The sequence below is a fragment of the Carcharodon carcharias genome, chromosome 4 (genome assembly GCF_017639515.1).
Source record: "Carcharodon carcharias isolate sCarCar2 chromosome 4, sCarCar2.pri, whole genome shotgun sequence".
Taxonomy (NCBI): domain Eukaryota; kingdom Metazoa; phylum Chordata; class Chondrichthyes; order Lamniformes; family Lamnidae; genus Carcharodon; species Carcharodon carcharias.
This window is the reverse complement of record NC_054470.1, coordinates 24,033,341-24,045,577: the sequence shown is the minus strand read 5'-3', so window position 1 is coordinate 24,045,577 and position 12,237 is coordinate 24,033,341. Positions and strand designations below refer to the sequence as shown.

At 39.8% G+C, this 12,237-nt stretch overlaps 1 protein-coding gene across 11 annotated transcripts in view; it reads left to right on the top strand.

Moving 5' to 3' along the window:
• Positions 1-8,809, top strand: part of LOC121277224 (protein prune homolog 2-like) — a 496,270-nt gene extending 487,461 nt beyond the window's left edge. For all 11 annotated transcript variants that reach the window (XM_041186396.1, XM_041186394.1, XM_041186398.1 and 8 more), the window contains 2 exons: positions 1,187-1,234; positions 5,225-8,809. In XM_041186396.1, the coding sequence (XP_041042330.1) occupies positions 1,187-1,234; positions 5,225-5,258 (82 nt within the window). In that variant the 3' untranslated portion in view covers positions 5,259-8,809. The remainder of the gene's footprint in view (positions 1-1,186; positions 1,235-5,224) is intronic.
• The last annotated feature ends 3,428 nt before the right edge of the window (positions 8,810-12,237 follow it).

Sequence of the window (12,237 nt, the reverse complement as noted above, 5' to 3'; positions counted from 1 at the left end):
AGTTAAGTGGATCTAGGGCCAGATGTAGGCCAGACCAGTCGAGGATGGCGGATTTCCTTCCGTAAAAGACTTTAACAAACTAGATGAGCTTTTGCAACAATTGATAGTTTCATTGTCAGCGTTACTAAGACTATCTTACAATTCCAAATGTTAATAATTGAATTTAAATTCAACCAGCTGCCATGATGGGATTTGAACTCATGCTCCAGAGCATTAGCTTGGGCTTCTGGATTACCAGTCCAGTGACATTACCACTAAGCACAAAACTCTGGCCAGGATTTTCCGGTCCCGCCAGATCAGGAATTGTTGCAGGCGGGACAGAAGATTTAACAGGCCAGCCAAAGATCAGTTGACTTTGGGCAGCAGAAAATCCTGGCCTTTGTTTCTGTTTTCTTCAAAGAAGAGGCATTATGCATCTCTTAATTTTTATATTCAATTGGTTGATGTGATAATACCCACAAAAACTCCACTATTCATATGTTGTTTGATTCTACCTAGCAGATACATATTGGGCAAGGTTTTCCCGTCGACGAGTGTTTGGGGGGGGTGGGGGGGGCAGGTCCCGCTTGCCAACGCATAAAATGACACGCGCAGTGATGTTGGGCGGAACCCCTGACGTCACCGCGCCCCATTTAAATTTTCCGGTAGGCGGGGGCTCAGCAAAATCAGCTGTGCGCCCGCCAACCCGACAATGGCCAATTGAGGCCATTTACCGAGTCATTAAACTAATTAATGGACCTGCCCATCCAACCTTAAGGCTGGTGGGCAGGCCAGGAACCCTGGCGGGAATTGGAAAAAGCACGAAACCTCATCCACGGGCGGGATGAGGTTCCATGTAGGTTTGAAAAAATTTAAATAAAGTTTTTTTAAAAAATTATGGATATGTCCCAACTCATGTGACAGCGTCGTATGAGGGGACGTGTCAGGGAATATTTTTTTTTCTATTTCTAATTGGGCCTTAATTGGCCCGCCTATGTAAAACGGCAGCGCGCCTCTGATCGGGGGCGCCGATTGGAGGAGTGCCTCTGCCTGCCTGCACTTCAACTTCACCCCCGACGGTGGGGGGGGGCGGAATCTGACCGTTGTATCCTGTTTCAGAATTGCTCAGGTTTGGCTAATTGAACTGTGGTGTCACAAACTAATCTTGTTTATTGTTTCCTTTTGTTTTGAATTTTCATTTCCATAGAACTACCAGACTGTCGATTGAATCCGAAGCACCTTCAGGGGAACAGGAGTAAGGATAACATTACGTTTGGAGTAAATCATCTGTAATGTTTTGTGTTCACCTTGCCTGGCTGTCCAGTTCTACTTTGCATTTTGATCAGTTCTATGTTGTGTTGTGCTGCACAGTAATCTGTTGTATTTTGTTTATGGATTCAATGCTTATGAACACTGAGCTGAACAAATTTGAAAAGTAATCCATTCAAATATTTAAAAGCCCATTTGAGTCTGTCTACTATGATGGATTGCACTTTCGTTAGAATCATAATGATTATCATTCTTCTGGTGAGCTGCATGTTGTTGATCTGAAATCAACAATAAGAATTATTTGAGCCACAATACCCCAGACATTGTGCTAACAAAATTTCAGAATATAACCAGTAGTGAAAACAACTGTATTTACAAAAACAAAAAACAACTGTAAATGCTGGAGTTGTGAATTAGAAACAGAAAATGCTGCAAATCCTCAGTGGTTCAGGCAGCAGCTGTGGAGAGAGAAAAGCATTGTTAATGTTTCAGGTCACTGATCTTTCACCGGAACTGTGCTCAACTATGTTTGCATTGTTACATCCATCCCTTGAATAAACTAGAATTTGCACTGAATTCTGAAGTTCTTAAAACAAGATTAGAATTTTTTTTCAACTCTTTCCCCCTCCTCTAAATATAGGGATTTTTGCGGGGTATAGTTTCACATACTCTGGGAGCCTTTGACACCTCACTGAAACGTAGGTGACCATTGACAATGATTGCTAGCAGGGTATTGAACTGTGCAGGAGAGGATGGGCCCAATCCTAACAGAAGGCACTGAGACTAAACTGTAGCACAGTGCAGGGATAGCATCTGGTGTGCATGGCTTAGCTGCACTCAGTGTGTTTTGAAGCTTTATTCAGCTTTCTCAATTTGACAAACTAGCATACTGATGATTGTAAAGAATAAATATTTTGCACTTGTACATGAGTGTTCTGCAGTTGAGTCAATAAGAAGAATTTCTGTAGTGTTTGTGCCCATTTCAAAAAGTTGATAGAAAGGGGAAAAACATAGAATATGGGGGTAAACTAGCCAGGTACATAAAAACAGATTGTAAGAGCTTTTCCACATATATAAAAATGAAGAGTAGCTAATGTAAACATTGGTCCTTTAGAGACAGAAATAGAGGAAATTATTATAGGGACTAAGGAAATTGCAGAGACTTTGAATAAATATTTTGTGTTTGTCTTCACGTAGAAGACACAAATTACATATCAGAAATAGAGGGTAAACATGGGGCTAAGAAACGTGAGGTACCTATGCAGGATTTCCTGTATTAGGGCACATAGTTCTGTGAGTGTCTCCCTGAAGAGGCATAGTCACTTCAAGCACTGTCTCTCTGACATTTGTAGGTTAGTCATGTTGGTCCTGTAATCTCTTGTTTGCACCGCGGGCCTGCATCCTCCACTGCCTTGCTGCCTGGCCTTCTGGCATTGTGCTCTCCGTGGGCTGTCTGCGCTGCTTCCTGTGCAGCTCTGATTCTCTCGAGCACTTGAGGAGGAAAGAGTATAGGGTGAATGATTCTCATTGTGTTCTCCCTTTCTTTAAAGGCAACCTATGAAATGTCCTCCCCCTTTTGGACTCCTATGTAATGCCACTGTAATGAGTGGCCCCTCTGTCGCTAGGCTATGTGCTGCCCCTTTAATTTTTGGAACCAACACTTTAGCCTTAGTTACTTCGTACCTCAGACTCCACCACCACCCCCCCCCCCCCCTTCCTCCTCCCAGAGTGTTATATTATCAAATTTTAACACAGGGAAAGAATCTCCAAAGGCAATGCTGCTCCCTTTGACTCACTCTCCTGCAAGACAAATTAATTCTTAATCAGTCAGTTTAGGGGGAGTTGGTTGTGTAGTGGTAATGTCATCAGACTAGTAACCCAGGGGTCCTGGCTAATGTTCTGTGGGCATGGGTTCAAGTCCCACCACAGCAGCTTTAATTCAATTAATAAAATTTAAATTCCATTAATAAATCTGGGATTATAAAGCTAATCACAGTAATGGTGACCATGAAACTATCATTAATTATTATTATAAAAACACAAGTGGTTCATTAATGTCCTTTAGGGAAGGAAATCTGCCATCCTTATTCAGTCTGGCCTACATCTGACTCCAGACCAACAGCCCTCTGAAACTCTCCTCTAAAATCCCTCTTAATTGCCCTCTAAAATGGCCTAACAAGCCACTCAGCTCAAGGGCAGTTTACTATTTTACCTTTTCTTTTATACCTTCATGGGATGCCGGCATTTGTTTCCCATCCCTAACTGCCCTGGAGTCACATTTCGGCCTGACTGAATAAGGATGGCAGATTTCCTTCCCTAAAGGACATTAGTGAACTACATGTGTTTTTATAATAAATGATGATAGTTTCATGGTCATCATTACTGTGACTAGCTTTATATCCCAGATTTATTAATTGAACTGAAATTTTATTAATTGAATTAAAGCTGCTGTGGTGGGACCTGGACCACAGAGCATTAGCCTGGACCCCTGGGTTACTAGTCTGGTGACATTCCCACTACACAGCCAACTGCCCCTAAACTTAAGTTGCCAGCATTCAATGGCGGGTTATTGAAAGCGTAAAAGACTTGTGTCAGTTTCATTTAATCGGGGAGGCTGCATTAAATCTCAGCAAATGACATTTAAATTTCATTCAAGTGGTTGACTTTGAATATTTGAGGTTCCCATTGATAAAAGAGAAGTCCCCATCCATACCCCCCCCCTCCCCCCCACCCCTGTTACCCTCTTGCTGCGACATAATCGGAAGCCATTTTCCCCCACCAGGGTTGTGACACACTGTGTTGTGGAGTATCTAAAAGACACTCGACACAGTCAGCTGTAGGTCAAAACAAGCAGCAGCAGTTTATTCAGTACAAGTATGCACACACAGGAAATGATGTCTCAGAATGCCTTAAGAAGGCAATTCGAAATTACATAGTTTCTGTCGATTATTTTTACCATCTTTGGATTACCTCATTAACTCACAATGTTCTTATCTTGTATACCTAGTTCATTACATCCATAATTACAAATAGTTTATAAAACAATCACGGATGGTCTGACCTTTAGTAGAAACAATGTCCACAGTTTATTCCAAAACATGAACTTTGCTTATCTATCCTGACATTAAAGTCACTTCCCTTTAATTTATCATGAACTGGTCCATTAACTTATCATGAACTGGTCCATTGGCTAGTCATCAACTCCCTGGCCTGGCCAAAAGGTTATATTCCTTACTACATCTATTCTAGTTTTTTTGAACAGCAAACACTTTTAAAGCTTATATCCACAACTTGGCCAAGCCTGGATGATCCCATGATGCACCTTGATATACCACTTCACACAACCTGCCGCATGATTTTTGAGCCCACCCACCATCTTACCTGCTTCACGTTCCACAATATCCAGCCGCTTGTTTAGAGAAGGAAGATAAACCAGCATTCGTGATCACTTGGAAAGTTAGCAACGGCAAGGATAGGTTCAAACTCAGCTATGATGCTCTTCATCATCAACAAACCTGCTGACTCTCATTGTGCAGGTTCATTCATGTATAATGGCCATTTGGGTGAGGTACAAGAGCACAGTAAACATCCATGGAATGGTACCCCAGCCAGGAGACAAAATATTCAGGAGACAAATAGGCCATGCCCAAGTTCTTGACATTCTGTGTGCCAGGAGTTAGTATTTCTTAAATTTCTCCTTATAAAAGCAAAAATAGCAGTGTGTACTTAACAAAACTCACACTGCAGTACCATGAGGAGAAAATCAAATGTGTCATTGGAGGTTGATATCACTCTCCTAATCACAGTCAGCAGAGTAATTATTGAACTTGCTGTGTTTGCCCCTTTGCCCCAATTTCAAAAAACAACCATTATGTGCAAAATAAATACTGTCTGTGGATTTCTTTTGTGTTTTTATTTAATGTTATTGCTGCAAGTATAATCTATTGTCCTCTTTTTTTTTTCTATTTTTACCCAGGGTTGAAACAACACTCAATAAACATATGGAGTAACAGTTGAGCATGGACTTCCAACTACTGCTTATGATTTTTTTATTTCCAACTAGCAACAGTAGCAATTAACTTCCTTCATTATTTCCTGACCTATCTGTTTACATGTTGGTTGATCATGTTTATTTTATGAAGTGTTATTCTGTGAGTCATACTCTGAGACAGTTGTGCCTGTGAATAAAATGTCAAACAATATTGTAATAAGTGGCAATAATATACATCTAGTTAAAGAACTTTAATTTCAAAATAATTGTCTATTAGAAACACTGCATTAGTATTGCCATATTTAAAGGGAATCTCCAAATATCAAATTGCCTCCTTTCCCTTTTGCCCTTACCTTTTTCCCAGTGAACAGTAAAATGAGCACGAGGTTTTGAAATGAGACTTTTGCATCAGATCAGATGATGAGAGTTTTATTTGTAAATTCTTGCACCACTTTACAAAAGAATGAAGAGGGGAAGATGTGAAATTATTTGAAACTTCAAAATACTTATATTGAACTCAAGGGAAAATTTGTTTGATTATCTCTTTCTGACATAGCTAAACCTAAGGAAGTTTTCTTGTGTTTTATACATGTTTTCACAACAAATAGCTTTTCTTGTGAAACAGTTGCGTGGAGCTGACTTATTTTAAGCTGATTCTGTTGTGGCAAGCAAGAAATATACCGCCAAGAAACTTATAAAAACAATTATTTTTTACAGCATAGCTATTTATAAAACATATAATTTTTGAAATTTGTTTCAACATCACTTGCTGTTGTCTACTTCATATGAGAGGTTGGGGGGGCATCTGTATTATACCATATTCTGATCTGGCCCTAGGTACTCTCTGCCTATGCATTGATAGCTGGTGCATCGGAACTTTAATCAAGGATAGAATTACAAAGAAAACTCCCCTACTGAGCAGTTCTAACCCTCACAAATCCAGAACTTCTAAGTAAATTATATTTGCTCTGAACTATTAGCTCATGAACTATAACACTACCAAACCCTTCTCAATGTTACGAAGATATCAAAATACCTTTATTGCTGAAATATGACTAGCTACACATTTTTAAATAATTGTAATTAAAACAGCTTTGTAAAGTTAATTTCTTCGCTGCCTGCATGCCTTTTCTTCCTTTTTCTTCTATTTCAATTTATTTCCAAAAAAAAACAAAAAAAAAAAATTCCTTCAAGTTTCCCTCCAAGTCTCTCACCATCCTGATTTCAACATATATCATTATCCTTTCATCATCACTGGCTGAAAATCCTGGGACTTCCTATTTAGCAGTGGTGTTGGGAGTACCTTTGCCACACAGACTCCAACAGATCAAGAAGAAGGCCTACCATCATCAGGGTAATTAGGGATGTGCAATAAATGCCATCCTTGCCAGCAATACCAAGTGAAAAAGCAATGAACTTATCCACTTTGTTTACTTTCACCTTTCAGCTCTTTTTATTACGAGTTTGAAACTTCTATAAATATTAAGTTTAGAGTAGAATGCCCATGAACATTTTAGCTTGTGTAGATTTAGTTTTTAAGAATATTTTCTTACAGTAATAATTCCAATTCACAAACCTCCATCAATGCTATTTAGAAATCAGTTGGTAGGACCCACACCACAATTGTCTATCCTTTTCCAGTGCTGTACGACTGTAATTGATAAGTCACCAGCAATAGGGTTTATCCAAAAACTTTTCTTAAATTGATGATTCATTTCAGTTACTGTGATTCTATTTTATTCTACTTTTGTGCTTTGTTTTAATTGTCAAATGAGTTATTGTTTAAAGATTATGTTGAATTTTTTTGGTTGTGTATCTCCCTCAATTCAAAGACTTTTGAATTGAATTTTTTATGCTTTTTATGAATCTGTTAACTGTGCAATAGATCATGGAGATTTCCTTTAACAAAAAGCCATCCACATTGCTAGTTGCCAAGATAACTCAGTGGTTTCTAAAATTTTATTTTTGGAAACTAGTCTTATTTCCTGAGTCATTTTTTAAGCAATTAGAAAAGTTTAGACGCAATAATCAGTAATTTTAACTAGTGAGCTTGTGTTGCATAAGTATTTTTTAAAAATTAAATGATTTAATAGCTATTTCTAACTTTCCCATGAGTGTTCCTCAGCTTATTAGTACAACAGTGCTTTAAAAAAGACTATTACAGATTTCTAGGGAGGGCAAGCCTTAGCTAATGTAAACTAAATATCAGTTATGAAAAATGTTTGCACCCAAATTTATCATAAAATTATGATAGTGAATTTATATGTAATTCCATTACTTTCTGTAATGCTTTTCTGTAGCGTTCATAATTTCCAACAAACCTACTTTCATTAAAGAATAGCAAGAAGGATGCATCCTGCCCTGGGAAGGATTACAATCCCATCCAGAGTTGGATTTATTGCTTTCATTGGGAGAGGTTCCTAATTAATCCACTTCCATGACCAAATCACTTGACCAATGAGTGCTCTGAGCCCCTTCTCCCAATTGTGTTTCCTCTGCCTCATCCCATAGCTTATCGACACAATTGCTCTAACAGGTGTTTTTTTAGAAGTCATTACTCACTGACGTATTTGTGTCATTCAGCAGATCACGGGTGAGCTTCCAGCACTTCCCTTTATACGCAATCGGCTTGCTTGGTGGCAAAGCTACACCTCAATCAATAAACTGTTCTTGGTAATTTACGAGAGTAGCGACAAATGTATGTTGGCTTCTTAAGGAAGTTCTGAAAAGTGTAAAGGGGTTCAGTCTTGACTAAGTAAATGCTAAATAATCTCACTTTTTGCATTCCTAAATTCATGGTCAGTGGACTATTGTAAATGAAAACACCAGAATTTTTTTTACTGTATCATGTCTATAATATTCTCTCATCTAAAAATTGTTAGAAAATGCAATGTAGTTAACAACACCATGCAAGTCAGAAATTACTTGTTGCGTTCTCAGTTGCATTTAGTTTTTATTAAAGTGTAATTTATATAAGTGAATTACACTCATACAATATAACTAAATGAGCCATTTAAGGGACGAATTCACTCTTTATTAAGATTTAAAAATAAACTACCTAAAGTGACTGCAAGAAAAACCAAGTTGTTTCTAAAAGGGCATATTTTTTCCTATGTGACAAGTGACTTAACAATATCCTCCTTTCTGTGCCATGTTAGTTGCACAGAATTTAAGAAAAATTCAATTTAGGATCGCAGACAAATTGAGCAATGCTATTTCAATGTGGATTTCTGCATTATCTCTTTTGACATAGAAACTTCTGAATCTAAGAAAAATGTTGTTTATGTATATATTACTATGTTAGAGAATTAAAGATATCCAACAGTTAGAGAACATGTGCATGCTGGGGCAGAGGCTGCAGCATCACTGAAGGAGGAATCAACACCTTATAGTAGCTATACCTGCTGCACTGTCTGGCTGTTATGGTAAAGCAATGCCCTCTGCAACTGTATCCTTTAAGGCATTATTACTTTGAAAATTGGTGGTCATCCTTTATGTAAAAATATGATGTGAAACTTTACACATCCTTATTATGGTAATTTGCACTATTAAATGCTGTGCTGTCCTTTATATTGTGTTGTTTTTATTTAATTCAAGCTGTACAGCAGTAGGAAAGTCAAAGGGAATGTGTTGGGAAAGGACGCACACATATATAGTGGCGTCCCTCAGGGATCGGTATTAGGATGACTTGCTTTTTGGTGTATTAATACCTGGACTTGGTTATACAAACCATGATTTCAAAGTTTACGGATGACACAAAACATGGAAATGCAGTAGACTGAATAGTATAGTAGCAAACTTCAGAAAGAGTTGGGGAGACTGCTGAATTAGGCACATGGTAAATGTAATTTACTGCAGAGAGGTATGAAGTGATGCATTTTGGAAGAAAGAATGAGGAGAGGCAATACATTGAATGGTACCATTTTAAAGGGGCTGCAGGAACAGAGACCTGGAGGTTGACATACTCAAATATTTAAAAATGGCAGGTCAAGTTGATAATTTTTTTTAAGAAAGCGTACGGGAATCCAATTTTTTTTAAATAGAGACATAGAGCATAAAAACAAGGAAGTTATACTCAACCATTAAAAATCACTGGCATAACCTCAGCTGGAGAATTTTGTCCAATTCCACTAACCACATTTTTGCAAATATATCAAGACCTTAGAGAAATTTTGTGCCACCTTTGACCCTAAGATGAACTTCAACCTCATATCCAATCTGTTACCTATTTCCACTTCCAAAATATCATTTGACTGTGCCCTTGCCTCAGCTCATCTAGTGTTGAAGCCTTCATCCATGCTTTTGTTACCTCTTAGTCTTAACAATTCCAATGCATTCCTGACTGGCCTCACTTTCTGCCCTCTGCGAACGAGGTCATCGAAAAATCTGGTGCCTAGTTATCACTCACGCCAAGTCCCGTTTACCCATCCCCTCTGTCCTCACTGAACTACATTGGCCTCCTGTTAAGCAACACCAAGACTTTTAAAAATTCTCATGGTGTTTTCAAGTAATTCCGTCGTCTCTCCCATCCCTACCTCTGTATCTCTCCTCCAGCCCCACAATCCTCCCAAAGCATCTGTGCTCTTCTAATTCTGGCTGCCTTGAGTACCCCCGATTTTAGTTGCTCTGCCATTAGCAGCCATGCTTCTAGCTAGGCCCTAAGCTCTAAAAATTTCCTCCCTACACTTCTCTATCTCGCTTTCCTCTTTTAAGTGTCCCTGCGAACCTATATCTTTTGACCTAGCTTCTGGCTATCTGCCTTAATATCACCTCCTGTGCTCAGTGTCAAATTTTGCATATACTACTACAGTGAAGCATCTTGGGACCTTTTGTTATATTAAGGATGCTATGTAAATAAAAGTTTTTGTTGAGAAGGTACAGAGGAGATTTACCAGAATGATACCAGGGATGAGGCACTTCAGTTACGTGGAGAAACTAGAGAAGCTAGGAATATTCTCCTAGAGCAGAGAAGGTTGAGTAGATTTATTTAGAGATGCTCAACATTTCTTTTACAGTTTTAATGGGAGCAAATAAGGAGGAACTGTTTTCACCAACAGAAGGATCAGTAACTAGAGAATATAGATTTAAAGTGATATCTGGCACAGAGGGGAGATGAGACTATTTTTCTGCAGCAAGTTATGCTCTGGAATACACTATTGTAAGGATGGTAGAAACAAATTCAATAGCAACTTCCAAAAAGGAATTAGGAATTGAAATGGAAAAAATTGCAGGGCTCTGGGGGGGAAAACCGGTTGGGGCGGGGTGGGGGGGTGGTGTTTAACAGCTCTGTGCTGTATCTTTCTATAACACAAATGAACTTTTTTAATAATCTTCAAAGTGACATTTTTGTAGAGGTTCACTATCTTTTTATACGAAGGCTGGTCAATTGCGCAACATCTGAGGGGGAGCTAGCATCTTTAAAGCTGTATCTAAGCAGAATTGTCTAAAGATAGGAAGACAGCTGTCCACGTTTAGATCCGAAGGCACTTTTACTTGTTAACTTTACCACATCAAATTTTTTTTTTAACACAATTGGAAGCCATTGTGATTTTTGCAGTTGAAATCTGAGGACACTTCTAGACATCACTGTATTACTTTATTTGATGGAGCAGGTTAATGTTCCATCATATTGCAAAAAAGAACAACACTAAATTAGTCAATGGAATTAATGAAGTCTAGCTAGTGATCTGCTTTCTAAAAACATTTTTCAGATGGAAAATGCCCTGGAAATAAATGGCGAAAAGTTTTATCAGGGTGGGGGTGTTTGAGTGTGTTGGGGAGTTAAGTGCTCTAAAAGTGATACAGTGTTAAAATCCTAACATCTTCCCACCACCCACTTCCCGGTTTCTGGATGAGTGTGGAACTCCTGCTGGGCAGAATCTTGCCCTTGTCGGGCGGGCTCGGTAGGAGCGGTCAGGAAGCCGACCGCTGCCTGCGATCGGGGCCGAAGGCGATTTCACGCTGATGGGCCAATCAAGGCCCGCCCAGCGGGAAACACGAGAGGCAGCGCTGAGTGAGCCCTGCCTGTGTAGGCGAGGGGTGGGCAGTGCGAGCGGGCTGAGAGTGACCTTCGCGAATATGTGCTTCATAATCTCCCTAAGGCACGGGGCTGCCTCGGAGATGAACCATTTTCAAAAAAGAGATATAATGTAATAAAACAGGTTCCCTTCTGTGACGCTCACGTGAGCAGGGATATGTTATTAATGAAATTTTTTATTTGCCTTTGGAAACCTCATTCCACCCGTGGATGAGGTTTCCTAAAAAAAAAATCCAAAGGCTGCCTGGCCTTTTCGCCTGCCCGCCAACCATAAGGTTGGGCGAGCAACGAAAAATGTCGGTCAATAACTTTGTTAATGGTCTTAACAGGCCTTTTAATTGTCGGCACCTCTGAGGAACAAGGGGGACAGCAATGCCAATATCAGCAGCACCAGCTGACATCTCCACAGCCACATGCCGTTCCTTAGGGCAGAGGGGATGGACACAGAAATCCAGTTCAAAAGAGGTGAGATGCCCAACACAGGATCTACAGGCAGAGGATCAGCTCATGACATGTCTGAGCAACAGTGCCTCTGGAGGCTCAGGCTTTCACAACAGCTTATTGCTGCGGCTTTCTACAGATTGACATGCATTGTGCATCAAGGTGCTTCTCACTGAAGGGATGTTCCCCAAACCCCGCGCACCTCCCCCAGATCTCTGGCTCTCCCTGAGGTGTCGTCTTTTGCAAGGATTAGAAGCAAAGACTTATGAGTGTTAGTGATAACTTGTGTGGTGAGAAGGGAAGGACAACATTTGTGGAGAGTGACTATGAGGCAGGGGTTTGAGAGGACATTACAATGAGAGTGAGCATGAGTGTTGGCCGTTCAGGTGGGAATGGGAGGTGACAGGAGAAAGGAATGACTGGGGCTGCAAGGTGTGTTCTTCTGAGTATTGTGCAGGAGAATTCTGGCAAAGTAGGAGTGTGGGTCTTGGCACCTGAAAGTATTACGCCACACCCTTCC